General features: G+C 40.6%; 1 protein-coding gene and 2 non-coding genes across 4 annotated transcripts in view; 1 reads left to right on the forward strand and 2 right to left on the reverse strand.

Moving 5' to 3' along the window:
- The window catches only part of TEX2 (testis expressed 2), a 44241-nt gene extending 24382 nt beyond the window's left edge, over positions 1–19859 (forward strand). For both annotated transcript variants that reach the window (XM_053960468.1, XM_053960469.1), the window contains exons 3-12: positions 2460–2660; positions 4273–4606; positions 5753–6000; positions 7322–7471; positions 8828–8927; positions 12549–12681; positions 16318–16440; positions 18316–18525; positions 18743–18863; positions 19679–19859. In XM_053960468.1, coding sequence (XP_053816443.1) covers positions 2460–2660; positions 4273–4606; positions 5753–6000; positions 7322–7471; positions 8828–8927; positions 12549–12681; positions 16318–16440; positions 18316–18525; positions 18743–18863; positions 19679–19801 — 1743 coding nt within the window. In that variant the 3' untranslated portion in view covers positions 19802–19859. The remainder of the gene's footprint in view (positions 1–2459; positions 2661–4272; positions 4607–5752; positions 6001–7321; positions 7472–8827; positions 8928–12548; positions 12682–16317; positions 16441–18315; positions 18526–18742; positions 18864–19678) is intronic.
- Positions 19860–22507: 2648 nt separating this feature from the next.
- LOC128797886 (small nucleolar RNA SNORA50) lies at positions 22508–22639 on the reverse strand. The gene has a single exon (XR_008434272.1). It is a non-coding gene; the product is annotated as a small nucleolar RNA SNORA50 (small nucleolar RNA).
- A 166-nt stretch (positions 22640–22805) lies between these two features.
- LOC128797885 (small nucleolar RNA SNORD104) lies at positions 22806–22868 on the reverse strand. The gene has a single exon (XR_008434271.1). It is a non-coding gene; the product is annotated as a small nucleolar RNA SNORD104 (small nucleolar RNA).
- Between the last annotated feature and the right edge of the window lie 539 nt (positions 22869–23407).

Genomic DNA, 23407 nt, shown 5'->3' on the forward strand with positions numbered 1-23407 from the left:
ACCTCCTTTAACACTGTTAGATAAAATTCCTGCAGCTGCCACAGATTTTCAGATTCATTAATAGAGCGAAGAATCACTGTTAGTGAAGCATTAACATTTTACTGCCAACCATGCAGTGTATCTCGGTAACAGAATACGTGAAAATTGAGTGCAAAGATGAAACTTCATCCTTAGAAATTAGAAAACTAACATTTTATGTTCAAGGAGGGTTTGCAGTAATGTGCTGTCTCTTTCATCCTGCCTGTTGTCTGAAAATAAAACCCCAAACACTTAAACCTGAACTTGGTTCTCCAGCTGCTGATAACCTGGTGGTTGTGTTGTGTTTGCACTTCTGTTGGGTTATGGGTGAGCAGGGGAAGGCACTACAGGGTGTGAGAATTGTGTATTTGGCAGACTGTACAGCTAATGAACTTGCTTGAACTGGAAAGCCTGGGCACATGGTAGGGATCAGAAAAGCAGGAGGGATTTTTACTTATTTTGGCACGGGGAAGTCAAGATTTTGATGGGTAAATCACTCCTTGTTTTCATCACAGTTCCATCTCAAGCAGGCCATTAAAGGAATGTCAGGTGCAGTTCTGACCTTCCTGGGTACTACATGTACCCATAAGTTTCCAGCCTTTCTACTGAAAATAGAAAGCTTATTAGACTTAGAGAAAGGGCTCATGTAACTAAGCTTCCTATAATGACCCCCTCTCCAAGCAGCCCTTTCTCTCTGTGCCAGCTGGTGTGGTGTTGGCTGAACGGCCTTCCAGAAGGCAGGAAACTTCTGAGGCTGCAAATTCCCATCTGTACATTTGCCTGGCTGCAGGCTCCAGACTTTGTCTGAGCTAGAAATAGCTTGGAGATCTGATGGGGGCAGGTGGGAGTTGCTCCAGAGATCTGTGGGCCATATGGATATTCCAGTTCCTGCACACGGTGGCTTTGGGCAACTCACGTGATGTTCTTGTGCTTCATTAAGTCCAGCTGGAGTTCCTGGCTGAAAATTAATTGCTGTCTGCTCAAAGATGTCTTGGCTAAATAATTTCTAGGAAGGAGATGGGATGTGCCTCAAACGTACATCATCTCTGCTGTGCAGTTTGATATAAAAACTCTTCCTCATGTATTGTATTTCCTATATGGGAGTTGTGTATAATCCATTGCAAGAAAAAAAAAACAACCATAAAGATTCTTCAAAGAGTATGTCCTGGTATAGGCATTTCTATTAATAAAAGACAGTCTGCTTTGGAGCTGAGCAAAGATGAATGACTTAATCTTTCCTGAACATAAAAGAAATGCTAATTTTTCAGGGTTTGTAGTGGAAATGGAGCTAGATGTTGGAGTAAGCAAAAGATACCACTGTTACTATGGCACCTAAGAAGGTGTATGCCATCTACTGTGAGAAATTATGTGGCACTGAAACTGAAGAAAATTAGCATAAAAGTAAATTTTACATTTCTCTCTGTGTGTGGAAACCTCACTAAGTTGAAGTCTTGCAGTAATTTTTGGGATGTTTTGCATAAGTTAGTTACAACTTTTTGTTTTGAGAAATACTGGCGTGCTCTTTCATCTCTCCCCACTTCCCCCCACTGTAATCACACAGGTGTTTGTAAAGTTGCCATTTGACTTTCTGCTTCCCTTCACTTTCTGTTGACATTGATGAATATTGAGTATGCTGAATTTAAGGTTCTGATGTGCTGATAAAAACAATGATCAAAGAATGTTGTATGGCGGGTTAAGAGAAGGAAAACTCCTTGAATGAGTATTCTGCCTACCTTCTACCCCATTTATCATCTCTATTTCTGTAATCAGATGTTGGAGAAGAGAAGCAACATCACCTCCATGGTCAGAGTCAGGCTTGTTACAGCAGGACTGGCTGGTTTGGTTTGTGTTTGTTTTACAGCACAGAAATTAATTGAATTTAATCCACATGTATGACTCCTGTGTTGTAGCTGGGCAGTTACACAACACATTAAATGATCTCAAACAGTGATAGTACATGAAAGCAAGCTCCATTGTGGTCTTCCACACTGAGTCCTTAATTGTGGTGGTTACAATGTCAGTGCTGTCTGTGAGCAGACAGGCTGTTTGCTCTCCCTGGGCTCTGAGTGATTAAAGTGTCCGAGCTTGCTGGGAGCAGAGGGGCTGCTGTGCTGCTCAGCCCTCCTGCCCTGTGGCTCTTCCTGGCATTCTGCATCTGCAGATCCCACCGTGGCTCCTGGGGAGGAGGTGAGAGCACCCTGTGCTATGCATACAAAGTGTCTGAGTCAGAAAAAACACACAGTGGGCTTGAGATCTCATCCTCATCTCCTGCTCTGTTGGTTTGGTGCTGCCTTATTTAGGGCATTTATTGCCTCATTCTGTTTGTGCACTAAGTGAAATAACTTCTGCAAAAGCTTGGATATAATTTAAAGTTTTTAGGTGAATGCTGTACTTGCTTTTCCAGCAGCTTAAAAGCCTGTTAACAGTGTCTTCTTCTCTAGGGATGGATGAATGAAATTTATAATTATGACCCAGAAACGTACCATGCTACGTTGACTCACTCTGTCTACGTGCGACTCGAAGGCAGCACCCTTCGACTTTCAAAACCCAATAAAAATATTTCTAGAAGAGCTGTGTACAATGAGCCAAAGCCTGAAGTCACGTATGTCAGTCAAAAAATTTATGAACTAACAGACAGCAAGGTGAGTGTCCTACTTACATCTGATTTTAACAAAGAATACTTTGCAAATTCTTTTTAACTCTGAATTTTTTTTCATTCCTCTATTTTCACGTTCTGTCATTATTTAAACAAAACTGTTGTCGTGACTAACTTGCAAAAGATTGTGCTGGGGAGGAAGATTGAGCAGGATTTGGAATAAAGTACATATTGACACAGTAAGGGAAAGGCATGATTTTCCTCTGGCAGTTGAGATCAGAGTTAACTCATGGGAGCTCTGATGCATCGTTCCCAATGCATGAGATGACTGTTCTGAAGGTTACACCAAAATGCCTCATCTTTGGTGGTTGTCTCTACTCCAAGGCTGCTGAGACAACATTTGCATTTCATTCAAAGAAGGAATGTACATCATATGTGAATGTGAAAGAGGAGAGTGAGAGGTGTCTGTAGTGCAACCTGCTCTAGGTACCCCCAGTCTAGGGAAGATGAGGGGTTTTGCAGTTGGAAGAGTGCATCAACAATGATGCTAGGACAGTTTTCCTACATGTTGTTTGCCTCCCTCAAATATGTCAAGAGTTGCCACGTGAAGTTGATTTCATTGGCATTGTTTTAAATAATACATCAATACCTAATTATTAAGAGAATGGATTTTTTTAATGTGCTGCATCAGTCGAGGGCCTTGGCAGTACAGATGTAGGAGGCAACCACACTTCACTTGACTGGAAGTGAGAGGGAGAGAGGGACCAAGGCAACAGTGAGGAAAACCTCCCTCTTTTTCTGAGTCTGTATGGGAAAGGAGTGTGCTGTCAGCTCTGCTTTCCATTAAAGGAAGACAGTGAAAAAGATAAAGAAAAAATTAGATTCCTGCCTTCTGCAGATTTGTTTTCCCATCATGAAGACAAGCAAAGCTGTCATGTGGGAGCATGGTGGTTCCCTGTGGTATCTTAGAAAAACTTCCAGTACTTCCCCCTACCCAGCCCCAATTGATTACAGAAGGGCCAAGTGCCCTGACTGTAATGAACAAAGGATGCCTATTCTTCAAGGTATTTACCCACAATTTTTGGAGAACCCTGCTGAGTTTAGACCCTCACATAAGAATTTCTAACTCTTTTTTTTAAACCACTCCTCTAATCACTTGCATTGTCTTAATTTGATATAAATATACTGAGTTTAGAATGTAATTATCTGCAAATCAGTCTTGTGGCTTGATTCTTATGTATTTGATGTGGCTGTCACCAACTTCAAATGCTTAATTTCATAAGGTGGGCATGAAAAGTTTGTGTTCAAAACTCAGTTTGGACTCTGATTATTTTATCTTGTTATCTATTTATCTCCCCATGGTCCCAGAAATAAAGTTCTTGAGTTTTCTATTTTTTTCTGCAAATCCATGAGAATAAGATCATCTGAATGAAAACAGAGTTTCTAATCCACATGGTATAATCTGCTTAAATGGCCTTTGTTTTAATTCCAAAGATGTAGTGATAGCAGTGGGTTGGACATCCACCAGCAATTCTGAGTCAGTTAAACTGGCAGATCCAGTGGGATCTTTATCTCCTGCATTCCTGTGTTCTTACTTGAGAAACATAGAGGATACAACTGAAAAATAAATTCATTTAACCCTTTCAAATATTCTTCAGATTTCCTTGGTTCCTAAGAGCCTGGCACGGAAACGCATTTGGAATAAGAAATACCCTATTTGCATTGAACTCGCCAAGCAGGATGACTTCATGGCCAAGGCCCAGACTGAGAAGGAGACTGCAGAGGAGAAACCTGCTGAAAAAGTGGACTCAAACAATGAGGAATCCAAGAAACCTCAGGATGGAGCAAAGTACACTTGCCAAAAGGATCAAGTGCTTTACCTCTTCGGAAGGACGGGTAGGGAGAAGGAGGAGTGGTTCAGAAGGTTCCTTCTCGCATCAAAGCTCAAGTTTGAAGCGAAGAAGCCACCCAGTTTGTGTGGGAGCAAGCCAGGTACTCAGATTTTGTATTCTTGTAGGAGTCTGTCAAAAGAAACAAACCAAAGTTATGTTTTGTTGGTGCCACAGTGGTCTTTACAAGCAAAAAATAATAATACCAAAGATACCCTTCTCCTTACCTTGGCCCTATCATTGCCACCTTACCCCCACCTTTTTCCCTCTTGGCTCTATGCTTTCAAATATTATTATTGTTTTTAGACTATTTTATTTGAATACATGGTTTTTCAGTGACTGTAAGAACTCCTGTCATATTTGTAAGGAGGATTGTTCAGTCTCTTCTTTTTCTGTATGTTGGAATTGATCTCAACATTTGCAGTGTTAGACTCAGTTCTCTCATTACCTATTCTTCCTCCTCCATCCTTCCTTCCACTCTAGTCTCCTGTAAAGGATAGAACTTTCTCATGGGTTAGTGTCACAAGAAAACACATTTCTCTGTTTAAATAAAAGATCCTGCACTAATATATATATATATGAATGCATATATATAAATATATATATATCTGAACGAACAAGCATTAGTCTATAGTATCGATCAATTGTTTGGAATATTAATTTAAACCCATCCTCTGATACGATTTTAAACCTGAATGACTCATGCTTTTCTGCCTTTATTCTCGGAGAAGCTTTTTAAAAATTAGTTAACATTATTGTTTCTGGCACATAACTTCTTGAAATGCAAATGCAAAATTAATAGCTAATTAAAATTCCAGTAGTCCTTCTAATTGTAACAGCCTATAATTAGATTAGGAAAAAAAAAAAAAACTTGAGCCATAGGTGCATTTCAATCACCTGACTTTTATTTTAGGCATTCTCCAGCAGGGCTGTTGGGAATTCTGCCATGTGTTATACATATGTGAGTGTCCATATTTAAATATGCTATTGATCAGCTGACTCCTCCAGTCCCACACCCTGCTGAGTGCTGAATCATAGCAAATACTGGCTAATTTGGGTTTAGGACCACCTAAACACACAGCAGTAGAATTTACTTTTAGTCTTTAAAATAAGAAAGCACCATGCTGGTCTTTTTTTGAGGAGAAATATCTGTGGAATAAACATGTTCCTTTAAAGTTTGATGATGCACTGTGGTATTTGGCTGTCAGATTTGTTCTCTGTTGAACAGATATTATTCCTTTGAATTTAGGGGTGCTGCCAGCACACAGCAGAACTGATAGTCAGTCTGGAGTTCTCACACACAGCCGGAGCAGCAGCAAGGGAAGTGCAGAAGAAATCACATCCCAGCCAAAGCACAAGGACCTGTCTGGCAACGTGAGGCAGAAAATGCTTCTGGACTACAATATTTATATGGCAAAGTGTGTTCCACAAGAAAAGAAAAGCCCTTCAGGTAGTCCAGTCCTCAGTGCAGACAGCAGCCCTACAGCTGTGAAGAAGGTAATACTTGTGCTCCAAAGGAACAGTGACCAGCTTCTGTAGCTCTTACTAATCCTTTGACCTCCTGGACTGCATTTGAGTCACTCTCAGTAAACAGGACCTTAATACTAAGTACAACACTCATAATAAACACATCTTTAATGTTAAGCATGACCACTATTTATTTAAAATAGTAGTAATTCATATCCTGCATCTTTGTTTCCAGACTTTCATACAACACCCAGAAAAGGGAATAGGAGGCCGTGGTGCAATGTATGAATAAACACATCTTGTGCTCCCCCAGGAAACATATTCTAGCCCCCAACCACTCCTGAAGCTGTGATGGATTTGCTGCTGAGTCTGGCACGTGTCAGAAGTATTCTATAAATAGATGAGCAGTGCTGGCAGGGAACCTGCGTCACAGCAGAGGCTCCTCACCCTGGCAGAGCCAGGCTGCAGCCCTTGCAAGCAGTAGCTGCCAAGAGATGATATTCAGAGCTGCAGCATCTACCTGCCTGTCTTAGAGAGTGCTGCCTTTCTGCTAGCTTCAGGAGTTCTGCCTGGAATAATGTAGGGTGGTGAATTCTTCTGTCATTGCAGGCACTTAATATGTTGCGTTTCCTTCATGGAAACTTCCTAGTTTTTGTGGTAGTGTGTGTACACACCCAAAATTATATCAGCTGCCTTGGCTTTTGTGTGTGTAGTCAGTGAAGCAGCATCTGAATGTGTAATATTTCCAGGTGTTTCAAGATGGTTCTCAGGGAAACCAAGACAGAATTCTCTTGGACTGTAAACAACACCTTTAATGCAGCAGAGGGGACAATATGGTTTCCTGAATCCTATATGCAAATACTGGAAGGAGGAGTGTGATTCCCTGTACTGTGTTTATCATCTATTTGTGGTGTTTCTGAACTGGATTTAAGGATGTAGTGTTGGGTGTTGCTTTCTAATTTTTTGATAAAACAAAGGAAGAGTAGAGTACCTGTTCTTCCAGATCTGACTGCAAGAGAGAGTATCTCTTACTGCAAACACAGTTTATAAGTCTGCAGACTCTGGGTTTATCTGCTTTTTCTGCCAGAGGTTAAATTACATACAACTTTCTCGTTTCATTGCCAGAGGTCAATCTATATCTGTGTGGTCTCATTCCCTCTGCTGCATGTCAGGCTGATGACAGGCTAGTGGCAGCCCAGCTGAGGCGTTTGTAAAGCTGCTCCCTGTGCTGAGCATTTGGTGTTCTGAGTTGACCCAGGCTCTGAACACTGAACTCCCCATATAAATCAGGCCTTTTCTTTCCTTATTTTATAGAATTTATAGAGCTGAATAACCTGCTTTATGTTTTCAGTTGCCAGATGCCAACGTGGAAGCTGAAGAAGAAGAACAGGAGGCCTGGGTGAACGCTCTGCTTGGAAGAATATTTTGGGATTTTTTAGGAGAGAAGTATTGGTCTGATCTAGTGTCAAAGAAGATCCAAATGAAACTTAGCAAAATAAAGGTACTTGATCTGGAGACTTGTATTATACACTCCTTTGAAGGAAGTGAAACACATAGTCTTTGAGTTTTAAAATAGTACAAGAAAGACTTATTTCACACTTACATGTAAAAGACAATTAATGTGCTACAGAATGGCTGTTCAGTTTCTGATGCATGTTAACTTTGCTGCTTCTGTTTAAAATTAACTACAGCTGGATTAGCTATTTATATCTGTCAAATTTTTATGTAAAAATTAAAGTATTATTGTATTTACATTAAGGATGGATAGAACTGCTTATATATGAAGAAATCTTCTTTGGGAAATAGTAGATTGCTTTTAAGGTGGAGGACATCAGGGAACCACAACTGTAGTGTGTTCCTGTTAACTTCAGACATAAACTACTTGCAGGAGGTCAGTGGGAGCAATAGTTATGGAAAAAGCTCTGTGGGGTGACAGGACACAGCTTCCATCAGCTGCACCATCTCAAGGGTGAAGGGAGTGGTGCTTTGGAGTGACTTCTCAGTCTCCCCCTTGCCTTCTGTAACCCTTCTGAACAGCAGCAGTTCACCACTGCCTTCAGATCCTGATGTTTGGGGAGGAGTTTGTCTGTCCCTAAAGGCAAAGGAAGTTGTTGTCTTGCTTACAAAAGCTTGGAAATTTAGCTGCCAGCACCAGCTGTGAGACAGTGCTGCCTTTGCTTTGGGAAGTCACCAGTAGCTTAAATCTGCCCTGTCTGCTTCCACAATTGTGACAGCAAGCTACCCAGACATCTCACTGGTAACTTTTAAAGTGGAAAGATTGGCAATGGGGACCGGGTGTATTTTTTGATGTGTTAAAGCAATGTCTATTCACAGGATATATGTCTTCTGTCAATTAGAAGAGTAAGATCGTGATTTCTGTGCCTCTATTTTACTAAAACTGTGATACAGATTTAAAAAGTAATGTTCTGTAAAAGAATTTGCCAAACATAAAAGAAGCTGAGACATTGATAAAGCATCAATGATAAAATATATGACTGAAGTTAAGAGCCAAAGAAGTCTTTGATTTTTATTCACAGTGAAATAGGATTTACACTTCATTCTTGAGCTTTTTACATACTTTGACTAAAAAACATGCTGATGGTTTAAGATCAGCATTTAAACTTCAGCATAATTTAAAAAATAAGTTGAGATGCCCAATCTTTCCCTAAAAAGTTTTGAAACTGGCAGTTGTCAAATTCTAGAATAGTAAGAATTTTGTGTGATTATATTTGTGTTCTTTCACTGGTGACACTTCAGCTCAGTCCATTCCTTAAGTTTAATGAGCTTTCTTCTCTCAGGAAACTGATGTCTAGTTCCATAACATGTATTTGATTTTTTTTATATTCTGTCCTTTTAGCTGCCCTACTTCATGAATGAGCTGACTCTGACTGAGCTTGACATGGGGATAGCAGTGCCCAAGATCCTTCAAGCCTTCAAACCTTCTATTGATCACAGAGGTAAAATACAAAAATGGCATGTGCTGCTACTGCCTTTGTATCTGTGGAGAACAGAATGTTGAGCTGTTTATCTTGTGCATGTCTTAGGTACTTATTCTGAGCTTATTCTGAGATACTCAGGGGTCTTTATTTCAGGTTTGGTGTAAATGTAATTCTGTATATATAGAATTGTGATAATGTCTTTCCATAGGAAATAATTACTGAACTAAACTAAAATTCACATGCAACAGAGATGCAGACACTTACCTGATACTGTCAGGGACTGCAGAGGGCAAAGCACATCTCCTTGGGACAGATCTGATTCTGTACCACAGGAGAAAACAGGTTTGTCACTCCAAGAGAAGCTGCCTTGTTCTGAAAACAGGGATTCAGAAAATATAATTGTAATTACTGGAAAAACAAGAATGGTGTTGTTTTGAAAATAAACTTCAAAATACAGGATCATTTTATGTTCTCAATGGTAAATCCAGCTTTTTTTAAAAGCTGGATGACTTTCATACTGCTGCTTTATGAATTGGAACTGTTTGTTTTCTATTCCTTCTGGCTTGCATATGGTTACATATTTGAGGATACTCATGTCACTTAAATAATCTTGCAGAAAAGAAAAACTTGGTATAATGCTTTTTAGCTTCAAAAGCATTTATTCTACATGTTGAGGAGAGCTAGATGCCATCTAAGATGTAATCATAGCAGTTTTTAATTTTAAATTGTATCAGAGTTTCCTCACTCAACGTGAAGAAATTTCTAATTGGCCTAAAGGGAAATACTTCCTTGGAAAACCTGGTGTGGTGTCACCTGACCTCTGCAAGAATACCTGATGCATGGACTTTAGGAGGAGTTTATTAAACTTTAATACTAAAACCTTTGTGCCATTCAAATCACTGACCAAAAGCATGAGGATAGTAAGTGCTAACCTTTTCCCTCATAAAACTGAACGAAACAGACTTTGGGGTAATATTAAAATCTCCTTGGACATACAGTGGTTAATACTGCCTGTTGTATCCAAATGCTGTTGCTTGCCTTTATCTGCTTGAGACTTGCAACTCTTTGGGGGAAAGCCTTATCTGTAAAACACTTTGCTCTCAACTTTTCCAAAGATTATTTTCCACTGAGCTTTACAAACAAAGCGCGTTTGAAAAGAGCAAACTGTTTGATTGTCATGAGGAACAAAATCTGTCTTTTTAAAGAGAAAGAAGAGTTGAGTAGACAGAATAAGCTGGAGTGCAGTCAGTATTTGGGGAACTAAAGCATATTGCAGCTTCTTGTCTCACACTTCCTGTGTGGGTCAGCAGGTTCTCCAGTGTTCTCAATTAAGTGGTTGCATCATTGGTAGAAGTTTTATTTGTAGTTACAGAACAAAGGAAAACTTTTTAAAATCTTTATGTGTGTGTGGCTTGTGGAGTGGTTTCATAGTTTCTTTTTAATCAGGCTTTCCTTTCAGGGTTCTTGTCAGTGTGTTTTCCTTTGCCTTGATTTAAACATTTTTTTAAATTCCTTTCTCTGTTCTCATAACTTCAGTTGTAACCAAGGACTGTAGTTGTAAGTCATGACATGGGATTTAGGAGCTGCTGAACACTTGGCTTCAATTAATTGCTGAAACAGCTGTGAGAGCAATTAGTTCCTTTAATTTCTTGTTCAGTTAATATGTGACAAGCATTTATGGTAGGATTTCTAATCCTTTTAACTTCTTCCATACTGTTGAATGTGAACATGTGAACATACGTGTGAGCTTTTAGGGGTTTTAAGAGCTTGTAGTGAGTAATTACTGGAATAACTTGTTCTCTTATTATACTTAAAAGGACATAAACAAGGGGATGATAATTGGATCATCCCCTTGGATAATTGGAAATGCTTGTTTTCATAAGAATATATGTATTTCTTGGTAAGTTGGCCTATGGGTAAATGACTTTGTTTATTGAGAAATGTGGGGGAAAAAACTCTATAGTTTCAGGGCACTATTCAGAATGAACGCTTCTAAGTTTTTGGGGTTTTTTAGTAAGTGTTTGAGGCAGTCATTTGAGGTAGCCTTTTGTGAGGCTTTAAAGTGCAGTTACTAATTGTGATGCGCTTTGTTTCATCAGTATTTCTTTTTACCAGTGCTTGATTATAAAGAAAATACTTTTTTTGTTATATGCCTTCTCTAATTAGCTAAATTTAACACACAATGTTAGAAAAAAAGGTCTTGTTTCTGTTAATACAGTCCTGCTTGGGTGACAGCATATGCTGTGGATTTTACTGTAATTCTGTCAAGGCTAGGGAACCAGAAAATGGAATAAACTGTACCATCTGCCCAATTTTTCACTCCCTCCCTTTTTCCCTCTGGAAAAAGTGTATAAACATTTTCTGGTCAGAAGGAATTTTCCCTCTCAGGAATGGCATCCTTTGCTTAATTTGATCTACTGTTAAAATGATATTGATGATTGAGTTCTGCTGACTTATTGAGTATCCAAAAAATCTATTAAGCTGTTTTCGTGATTTTTATGATCTTACTGACACTTTCCTACTGTAAAGAGAAAAAAATCCTTATAAGCTTGTGTTTGAGTTCTTGTGTTTGGTTTTTAGAACAGTGTTAGAAAAAATGTGATGAAAAAGAGTTATTTGGGTTAGTAAAGCACCAACTCACCTTCATCCTGCTTCCAGCATGTAACCTCATAGGGTGCCAGTGACCAGGTCTTTGGGAGCTGCCTGTGTTTCTGTTACCACAAGTGGGTGGAATTATGATAAGGATATGTTTTTGCAGAAAAGAAAACAGTAATTCTTTAACTGATAAAGTGTGACTTTTCTAGAACAATTAAACACAAAGAGTAGTTATCATTTGTCCTGGTTTCAGTTTTATTCACCATTAATTGCTGCCAAATAAATAAATAAAAGTGGAATGGGTCAGTGGTTGATGTGCCAGGTACTGGTGAGGGAATGTTTTGTTCAGCTGCAATATCTGAAAGAGGAAGAAGTATAATCTGTGTTTAGTGGCATCTGTTTTCTAACCTCTGGGTGACAAATCCTACAGCTTTGGTGCAGGGTTTCACTTAAAAGGCTTGAGCTAATCTTAAGGTATTCCCAAGGCAATTATTTTGGAGATTGCAAAAAGCAAATAGTTTGCACAGACAATAGGATTTAACTTAATATTGCACATCTAGAATTGTCTCAGTAATGACCCTGTTTACACTGAATCATAAAAGAATGCCTGTAGCTCTGTTACTGAAGGAACCTTGTCATAGATCTTCAATACACCACTGGCAAAACAAGGGGCAGCAGGTTGTGGTGTGAGAGAAGCAATATTGCTCTGGGATTTCAAGTTGTGCTTCACTTGGACAGCGTCAGTGATGCAGAGGAGTGTCCCCATTACTGCCTGGCTTGGAGCAATGCTGTAAATAGTTTTGAAGTGAATCCCTGATGGTATTCTATTTCCTTTATCTCATTTCACATCTTTTAAGCAGTTTAGGTGTGTGTAAATCACAGGTTTTTTTTTTTTTTTTTAGACCATTAGCGATACTCACCACTCTCTATAAATCCAAGTATGGCTTGGATTTATATCTGGCTTTGTTCCATGAGCTTAATGTGATCAGAAAGCTTGCTTTGTGATTGCTCTTGAAGTGACATCTTTTCTATTGTTTATTTTAGGACTATGGGTTGATTTGGAAATGTCCTACAATGGATCTTTTCTAATGACCCTGGAGACCAAGATGAACTTGACCAAACTTGGCAAAGAGCCGCTTGGGGAAGCATTTAAGGTTGGCGAGATCGGCAGGGAAGGGTAAGGGATGGCAATGGTGCTTTCATTGTGAAAAGATGGGATTTTCCTTGTGTATTTGCAGCTCTGGCTCTGCAATAGATTGAAAGTAGTTTTGGGGATGTTTCATACAAGTGGGTGTGGAATGTGGCTTTTCTGTGCAACTTTAATGTTTGGTTGTGCTCTTGATAAATAATTTTAATGAAAGGCTTCTGTGGTACAATTATTTTATATATATTTCACTTGGGTTTTAAAATGTCCTGTGCCTAAAATTTCGTATTGTCTTATGCTTGATTTGGGGTTTAGTCAGATAAAACTCAAAAACTGGAGATACACACATGCAGAAATAAAGATAGACAGGTGTAACAGGCTACTGCAGCATGGTACATGCAGCTGCAGCTGGAAACCATGGAGTAGTAAACAATGTGGAAGGTAAACAGACTCTAATTGTTATGTAAAGACCTTTTCAAAAGCTTTATTGCATCGTGGGAGTAATCACATCCTTGCTTTAGTCTCTATTTTCCCTCCTAGCCATCTTCTGTTTGTTGGCTTTGCCTAAGTGAAATGCCTTATGTAGATGAACTAATTAGCAGACACCACACAGTAACTTACCTCCTTTGTATTTGTGCTTTCCCTCTCATTTTGGCAATGTTTGAATGTCATCCATTGTCCATTTGTATTAACCTAGTGAGTGGCAGCTATCGAATATCCATCCCTGGATGGATTCACTCACAGCTCTGAGGTCCATTTTTTTTGCTGCTATTTTCTCTTTGTACCTATATCTGCAGGCCCTGAACAGTAGGTGGTCTCTGATTTAATGTACAACCACTGCCTGCAAATCGAGAAAATAGTCTCTAAATCTGGTCATTTGTTTAGCTATGAACAAAACTGTATGGTCTTTCACAATTAAGGTACTAGATGCCTTGTATACTTATGTCATAGCTCTGACCACTTATTCTGAGATAGCTTGAAGTAATACTTACAGCAGCACTATATTTCAGTGCAGTCATGACAAGAAAATAAATGTGAAAACAACTAATGGCTGAATGATCTCATACACTGGTAGAAATTCAGAGGATTTTAAATCGACCTAGATTCTCATTGTCACTGCTTGAAATAAATATTTCTGAGTTTACATCACTCTAACTGGTAGGTGTGAATTTTTCAAAATCTGTTTAATCCTGCCTGCCCAAAAAATGGGGGATAGAGGAGGAAATGTCTATACAAATCAAATTCTTGCTTTTCTTCTCCACCCCTTCAGGATTTTCTTTGTGTATTTTCATATCTGCTTAGTGCAGGAACAGGCTCAGAAATAATTAGTGAACACTCTGATTCATATTTAAAAATCAGGTTGCTGCTGGCTGAGCTATAGGCACCCAGCAAGGCAGATTTAAGTGCCTGTAGCCAAGCAACCAGTTACTTGAAGGTATCAGCATTAACTGCATTGCTCCCTGCACAGGGCTGGGATGTTTCAAAGCTCAGGGCCAGGTAGCAGCTTTACATAAAGTCTAATGTATTCTAGTTTGGATGAGGTTTTTTTTTGTTGCCTTTTTTTTTTCCCTTAAACAAAATGGATATTAAATAAATTAAGGACTGAAAAGTATAGAACAGTTTGATTCTCATCTATGCCTTCCAATGTGTTAGTTAATTTTAATTCCACTGGCTTTTTAAATTATCAGTTGACAATTGCTGTGACAAATCAAATTACTCTGCATGTGTTTGCATCCATGGTCACGTTGTAGTAAATGATGCATGTTGGTTGCTGAGCTCATTTCTGGCCCTTACTAGCTCAGAACAAACCATCTCTTGAGATGCAGTAACCACAAAGTGGTGTGAGAAAGGCACCTACTCATCCAGAGAGGAGGGGGGACAGCTCTGGGGTTTAACTGTCTGTGGCTCTTGTCAGTGTAAAGCAGGACAAATGGGTCACTGTTGCACTTGCTGTTTGAAATAGAAGTGAAGTGTGCTGAGACACAGTCTGGTAATGCTGTCTTGCATGCCTTCTCAGGAAAATGCTGCTCTTAGAAAGGGTAGGAAACTATTGAGTTGACAATTTTATAAAAGTAATACATTACAGATGCTGCTAAACAGGAGTTGAGGCAAAAGCAGGCAGGTTAACCCAAAGTTACTGCAGCTTCTTAACCCATCAGTCCTTTTGGCTTTGTCGAACCACATAAAAACAAACTGACAAATGGCAATTCATAAAAATATTGTGCAATCTTTACAGGAACAATACAGTAGCTCCAAAGTGATTTTTTTCTGCCAATGTGTGTGTCATATAAATGGTCCATTGTATACAGAGCTCCCCTGAAATCTCACTCAAGCTTATTTATTGTTGCTTTGTTTAATGCGAGGAAATCCTGTGGTCTGAGCCACTTGGTGCTTGTGAGGCACTTCAGAGCACCCCTTCAACTAGGAAATAAAACACCTTGTTGTAAGAAGGTGACACCTTCGGAAGACCTGAGAATGCCCTGAGCACACTTTGAGCTGCCTGCTAAAATGTGCACAGGAAAGAGAAGTGAGGCCACACCCTGGTGGAAAACGTGCAGTTTGAATCTGACCTAAAAACGTGAATTTCTGGGAGGAACAGCTCCAGCTTTGCTATTTGGGCCAGTGACAGGCACCACCCACCACCCCCACGTCCTGAGGGAGGTGGCTCAGTTTGGTTTGCTCCTTCACTCCTCTGCAGGTACAAAATGCTGCTCTGGTTAGGAAGAGGTTTGCAATTCTGATTCCACAGGCTGGGTGGGAAATGCTTCAGTGTGGGCAGGTCCTGGGGTTACTGCTCAGTGAAGAAGGAGTCTTGTGCACTGTGAGCTGCACCTGAACCATCCCTTTACATTAGGACTTCATGCAGCAACCACCAGTTTGTTCTGTGTACAGAATAGCAGGCAGTGGCTTCAGTCCATGCCTTGTCTGAGGTTATTAATGCTTCAAATGCATTCCAAGAACACACACACACACACAAAGAAAGAAGACGCAGCTATAAAGTGTATTCTGAACATGCTGTAGAGTATTATATTCCTGGGTATAGTCCCTAGGGCTAAAGCCATATGCTTTTGAAGCCTGTGTTGTGTAACTGTTTCAACCTCTTGCATTCAGTAAAGATATGTTAATTCTGAAGTGTATCCACTGTATCCTTCTCTCATTTAAATCCGTTTAAAAGATTTGAAATTTTTCTTCTGACTGTGTATGTAAAATCTTCCACAGTTCAGGTCTAGGAATTAGTCACTACTGTGTGGTATTTTGTACACAAAGGGCAACACTTGTTTATTACTTCACTTTTTTCTCCATGACGTTCAAACTAAATGGTATGTCCAATCCTAATTCTGCTCAACTCATGAAAAACCATGAGCAACAACAGAGATGCTTCCAAATGTATTTTGAATAATCTCCACATGTGATTTGAGTATGTAGAATAGCCACCCCCATGCCAGCCTCTTTCATCTAGGATTATGTTCCACTGGGGAAAACAGATTTCTGTTTTGAAAGCTGGTTCTGCCAGACTGGCTTCAGAGTGGTTTTGGTTTTGTTCTTTTAGATAGCATTTATAGAAGAGGGGAGGGGACAGTTCAGAAACCTGTAATGTCAGCCAAAGCTGTACAGGATGAATAGCTATTTAAGGATATTGCATTTGACCTGGAAATTGCATTGTTTCAGTTTCAGGCCAAGGGCGTATTGTCTTGCAGACAGCGATGAGGAATCCTCCAGCGCTGGCTCTTCGGAGGAAGATGATGCTCCTGAGCTGGCAGGAGAGAAGCAGGTGACCCCAGGAGCAGAAGGGTGAGCTGATTGTTAATCCTTCCCTCCCCTCACACCTGATAGCTGGTGCCAGTCCTGTGATGCTCTTTGTCCCCCAGAAAGGCACAGTGTGAGTCCGTCCAAGCAATGAAGCAGCCCCAGTTGCCCATTTCCAGAGCAGAGAGCAGCAGTGGAGCACCCCAGCCCTGCAGGGACTTCTCCCAGCTGCCCCTGGACACCTCCCAGTCCCTCTTCTATTGGATTGCTGGGAGGCCAGGGAAGCTCTAGGGACCTTCCCCAGCATGTCCTTCCTGATAGCAGAGCCAAGAACAGGATTTTGTGTGAAAACTTGCAGTATCTATGCAGTTATTACCCCGATGCTTATCCTGCCGATCCCTTTCCATTTTTCTTTTCTTGAAGAAAACAACTGTTACTCAAGCCTGTTTTTTCTTGCTCAGTTTTGGTTTTTTTTTTTTTTTGTTTTTTTTTTTCCCCTTGAGGATTTCATGTGTCTGGACTGTGCAATACTGCCCTCTGATGCTGTGCATGGATTTCAAAGAAAATTTCCCAACATCAGTGATGCCACATCATTCCTTGTTTTGGCTGCAGCTCTGATTTTTTGCTTTCTGCATCTGACTGCAATTATGCCATGCAATGAGAAAGCTGAATGTCTGAACCCAGAATGTCTGAGACAATCACAATGTTTTCTATGTCTGAATATATCTTAAGTGATTTTTACAGTGAATATAACAGCATATTCATGAGTTATTCAAAATGTTCCAGAGAATTTTAGTATTTTACTCCTGAACACTTCTGAAAATTGTTTGAATTATTGCAGTTGATGCATTTCATATCTTCTTGAAATTCATAGATCATATAAAGAACTCTTTATCAAGAGATGAAAGAGGGAGAATGAAGAATCTTAATGTAAAATACTGAAAAATTTTTCTTACACCTATTAAAAATCTGCATTATTACCACTGTAGAATCGATGGGAGAATAACTTCTTTCTCTGGGTAAAGATACAGCTAGTATAAAATCCCAAAGTCAAAATTATTTTCCCTTTTTATATCAGCTGAACAGTTTTTTGTCTTATGTTGTGCTAAGGACAAAACTGTGTAAGTTTGTGTAAGAATAATTTTATTTTTTCCCTGGATAGGAAAATGTCATTTCCTTAGGAAGGTTATCTCTGCTACGTAACAGCAAGAGCCACAATTAGACATGATATAGTGTGTGGAAAATACCAAATGCGCTATTTTTGGAGTGTGTATTTCCAACATGAGATAGGGGTAAGAAAAAACATATTCAGCCCTTAAAGCATGTGTTTCAAAAGCCAGGAATGCTGTCTGACACAATTGCCAGGAAAAGCCCACTTTCTGCAGACATAATTACCCATTTTTGGAATATTATTCCACCCACTGCCAAAACAGTTTCCTTCTTCTTTTTCAGCATACTTATAGTTGTAAATGCTACAGTACCTTAAAATTAAAACATTTTAGTTCAGCACACACAGTTAAATAATTAGACACAATGGTTGGGCCTTCTGTGCTGATGATTTGTGCACATCTTGGTATATCAGTGTGTCTACAATTTTTTTGGATTGGTAGTAGACAAGTTGTCACTTCTCATGCCAGCTTGCTGGCATTAGTGATCTATGTGTATTTGCAGCTTTAAAAATTGTTGTGTTTCCAATGCTATCTGGGAAGGAGTGTTCAGACTGAACAGTTTCTGCCAGACACTTGTAGCTGACAGAATACAGCTGCTGGGTGCAGGCCCTAGGATGTACTGCTTGGCCATGTATCTGTTCAGAACTTTTATATCAAAAACCTTAATGATTTAATAGAAAATCCATGTCTGTCTTAGCAAATAGGTTTAAGAAAATAATCTTGATGTCCTTTTTCTATTCTCTATCTAAAGGTATGTTGGAGGACATCGGACAAGTAAAATCATGAGAATTGTGGATAAAATTACGAAGTCAAAATACTTTCAGAAAGCAACAGAGACTGAGTTTATTAAGAAAAAAATTGAAGAGGTCTCCAATACTCCATTGCTGCTAACAGTTGAAGTACAGGAGTGCAGAGGAACACTAGTGATTAACATTCCACCTCCACCCACTGACAGAATATGGTAAGAGGAGCTCAGAGCAGAGCTGGGCAATGTTTCAGGTGTGCTACACGAGGGGTTGCAGCTAAGAAAAAAGGTAAAGCCTGGCTCAAGTGGGCAAGGAGCAGGAAATGAGTTGTAACTGAGGTAGGAAGTGCTATTAAGAGCAAATTGTTACAGGTTTAAGTACTTATTTTCTTGGGGTGTCTGTAGTAAATCCTGCTTTGTGTTCTCTCCCAAGGTACGGCTTCCGAAGGCCTCCCTACCTGGAGTTAAAAGCACGGCCAAAACTTGGTGAGAGAGAAGTGACTCTGGTTCATGTAACAGACTGGATAGCAAGGAAACTGGAACAAGAGTTCCAGGTGTGTTTCCTTTACATTCTCCTTTCATTGCTGATAGTTTTGGTCAATTAAAGGGGTGGGGTGTTTAATTTTCACATGTCCCCTACTTCATTTATAACTAGTCATGTCCTTCACTGCTTCGGGCCAGTGGGATGGATGTTGAGAGCTCAGCTGAAACTGACTGCTGGGACAGTCTCAAGACTCACATGTAGACCTGGGTGGAAATCTACTTTAGAGATGAAAATGACATTTCTTTGAAATAGGTACCATAGTTTGCAGTACTCAAATAAGAACATGATCCTACATGTTCTTAGATGATAGGGGGCCAAACTGTTGCCTAAAATTAAGAACAGACAAGGCACTACTTTCTCTTACTGCTTCCTTTAAAGTATTTTTTTAAAAATCACATTGACCATAGTACAAAAACAAAGAAGCCCCCTCCAAATACATGTAGAATAGGAATAGTGACCAGCTTGATTCTGGACCCCAACCTATACAAGCAAGCAGAAATCAAAATCAGTTATTTTAATAAAAGTGCATTTTGAAAGTATATGGATGGGTAAGAGCTGAGAAAGCAATTAGGAAAAGTTGGTGATGTTTCCTGTAGTGCCATTTTAATTGAATGAAATATGTAAAGATACTAATATTTGAGTTTCATTTACAACTGTAACACAACAAAATGGTTTCAGTTAATGGGCACTGCACTGACTCAAACAATGCTGAGCTTGAGAACCTTTTCTCTGTAAATGTATTGCATTTTTTAAACTAAAATTGTAAAAACGAGGTTTCAAGTGACATATGTAATGTAACTTCATTCCATTGCATCTTTTCCCTAGAAAATCTTTGTCATGCCAAACATGGATGATGTCTATATTCCTTTAATGCACTCAGCCATGGATCCCCGCTCCTCCACATGCCCTCCTCAAGATCTGAGCACGGAGGCCTCTGATCAACCATGACATGTGAAGACTCTTGCAGTTTACAGTATTATAAAAGTTACTCTCATGGTTTTATAAACTGTGCTGTAGTTCTCGTCCTTAACTCGTGCCACTCTCCCCCCTCCCAAGGACTCTTTTCCCCATTCCTGTGTGCTCACTTGCCTGGTTATTGTTCCCGTGTACTTCAGCTACATGAAGTTCCATTCCATTAAGCTGTTGATTTATTTTTGTACTGGCTGCCATCAGGATTTTAACTGGGAGAATGAGGTGACCTGTTCTTTGTGGGGAGGGAGGAGGAACTCAAATGTAACAGATCAAGGAGTTTGTTGATGCACCTTTTGTTCAGCTTGTTTTCATGCTATGTTAATGTGCATTAAAGCATTGAAAAGTTGTTTGGCAGCAAAGGAATTGCGTGCCAAATGGAAAAAATCCTAAATAAGGAACGAATTTATAAAACTGGAAGAATATTTTTCTTTCTCAGGCAGTTGGAGGTGTAGAATGAACTGTTTTATGTTCTTTCACTTCTGCAGTCAATAGCTTGTGTCAAGCAATCGAAATATGAAATGCTTTCAGGATAAAAGAATGTAAATTGGATGTATAGGTAATATTGTGATTCAATGTGCTGTATACACATTACTTTTTTCATACAGAACTTGTGCTTTTTTTTGGGAAGCAATTAGCCATAAAACACACAACTATCAGTGAAGGTGGGACTGTCAGATTTTTGTACATGAGGAAAGAAAACTGGTAAAGCCATGAGACCAAACCATAGCAAGCCGCCTTATAGTGAGGTACAATCACCTTGGTTCCCGATTAATTCTGAATGTTTATAGAGACATGAGCACACACACAAGTGTCAACACTGCACACCTCCAGGAGTAGTGACCTAACTGTGCCCAGAGCCTCTTGCTGTGATGAAACACCCAGTTCTTTCTGACAGGAGTTTGTTGCTGTGAGTCTTTTCCATTGCACTGTCTTTACACCCAAGGCATGGGCCTGGATCCTCAGTTACAGCCCAGACACGACAGCACCTGGTGCTTGTGGAAGCAGCTGTGGCTGACAGATTTTGACTCCCATGCATTGGTTTCTTGGACTTTATGGCATAGGAATTCAAGCATTGCAGTTGTTTGAGCTGATCATGATTAAAGACTTTCTGCTAATTAGTGGCCAAAACTAAAGGGGAAGGGGGAACTGCCTTTCATTTGTCAGGTGTAATGAATCAAGGCTAAATGTATGCAGTAAATTCAAGGTTTGAACACTACATATCCACTCCTTAACACTTAGTATTTTTCTGATACTCAGTGTTGCCATGGATGTCAGAAAATGTTTTAGTTTACAGAGAAGGTGAGTTTTGGCTCTCCTTTTATAACATGATTTTCTTTTTTTTTTTCCAAGTAATTTTTTAAGAAATTTTTTGTATGTTGTGTTGTCACATTTGATGTAAATCAAAATTTCCATGTATAACTTGATGATTTACCATCTCTAAATGAAGCTATTATATTGAAGGTTTTTTAAACAGCACCTTGCCTGAAACAAAAGCATTTAATATATTTAAAATTAATTCTATATTTGAACACCTATTTTGGTTACCTTTAATTAAAATATTAGTAGTTATATTTGTTACCTGAACTCCTCCTTGACCATTCCAGGCTGTGTATATTCTGGGGTTTGCTGATTTTGTAGGCATTATTTGCCTTTCATGAAGTCTGCATGTCTTGTACGCAGGTCTTTTATATGAGTTAATTTCAATGTGCAATAACTAAAGTCAAAGGACTAGATGCACTAATGTGTAAAGATTTAGACTTACTACACAAGATTGTCATACTGCACTTCATAAACTGTGGGTAACTACAATCTGCTTGCTTTGTTTTATTAAATAAATTTATCCCATGTCAAACAATTTAGTAAATTTCATTTCTACAGCATTTAGCCACTATCTAGTGCAAGTTGTTAAAATTTCATTAGAAAGGCAGCTTCCTAATGTGAGTGTGCCCTGTGCGTTGCAGATTTATATATGTACTTGGTGGTTGTGGCATGACAGTTTCAGGGTTAACCAGTGCTGAGCTCTGCAAGGAAAAGCTAAATTTAACATCATGAAACTAAAGTTCACCACAGCAGTTGTTGGTATTTGTGAGGAATATGCTTTAAGAATATGTTTGCATACCTGGTAAAACTGTGAAAGGGTTACCAGCAGGTACACAACAGAGCTGACACACATCCACTTCTGCCACCTTTAAGAGCCTCCAGCACTCAATGATCCCTTACTCTCTGCCCTATTCCTGTATGTCTAGTCCTGTGAGGTTACAGTCTTTGTACTAACAGAAAACGCTGTACCTCCCGGACTTAACATGTATAAAAAACAGCGGCCCTTAAGAAGCTGCAGCTTAGTCACGACAATGTGTGAAGTTGTTTTGCACCACGTGCATGATGACTCCCAGCCCCGGATACATTTCTCCTGCCTCCAAGGGGTTCACCGAGCTGCTCTACTCCTGCAACAGCTAGGCAGGAATCCCAGGACTTCTGTTCCTTTTTTGCAGCTTTTTAAGGTAACCCTGAACTACTAAAGGAAAACTCCAGCCGTCGCCTCGTTGGGTTCAGTCACAGTGAACCGCGTGAGTGACCGGCTCTGCTGCGGCCCCGGCACCGCCCTCCGGCCGGGAACGAGCTCCCCTCGCAGAAGGGCAGGCAGCAGGATGCGGCAGAGCCCCGACCCCCGCGCTCGCCAACAAATGTCACTTGCTTTTAAAAGCGCCGCCCGGGGCGGGCCGAGCAGCGCCAGTTATGAGCAAGCGCTTCGCTGTAGCACCGCTGCTTGGCCGGCGGCGCCAGGCGGGCACCGCCGGGTCAAAGGCAGTGCGGCACGCGCGGAAGAACCAGCCGGACGCGTTTCTGGGTGACACAAGCTTTATTTACCGCCGCTCCCGGCCGCCGGTCGCCGCACGGGCCCTGCAAAACACCGAGAGTAAAGGGGAGGTTATTGATGCGGTACACCCCGGCCGCCCCGCAGGGTGGAAGCAGCCGGGGCGCTCAGCAGTAGTTTTGCTTCACGTATGTCAGCAGTCTAACACGTGTCAAGAGACATCACCGCGGCCCGGCCCGGCCCAGCCCCGCCGCCCGCCCGCTCCGCTGCCGCCACCGCTCTCACCCCACTGCTCACGCCGAAAGAAAGACCCAGCATTCGCCGCGCTCTTTTTTATAGCTAGGCTAGCCCCGCCCTCCTCGTCTTGCCCAATAGAATTGGAACCCGGGGGGCACGTGCCGATCTGGTTGCCGTTGCGCACGAAGCTGGGCGGGGCCGCATGAGGGCAGCGGGCGGGGCGGCACAGGGAGGGCGAGCTGAGGGTCTGAGGGAGCGCGGTGGTGTTGTGTTGTCTCCCCCGCCGTGTGAGGCAGCTTTTCGCCTTTTCAGGAACAGTAGCACTTTGCTCTTTCTAGTTTCCTCTAGCGCTCTGTTGCTGTGAAGAAGTAGGGCTCAGTATTAAAAATATAAAAGCTGAGGCCCCGGTCAGATCTGCCCCTGCAGAGGTGGTTCCTGAGGGGAGCAGCTGGGAGCTGAAGGTGCTCACCAACACTCGGCTCCCCTCCCACCTCAGATGGTTTTAGGGTTTTTTTTTTAATCTCCCGTGA

The sequence above is a fragment of the Vidua chalybeata genome, chromosome 19, assembly GCF_026979565.1.
Source record: "Vidua chalybeata isolate OUT-0048 chromosome 19, bVidCha1 merged haplotype, whole genome shotgun sequence".
In the NCBI taxonomy this organism is placed as follows: Eukaryota; Metazoa; Chordata; class Aves; order Passeriformes; family Viduidae; genus Vidua; species Vidua chalybeata.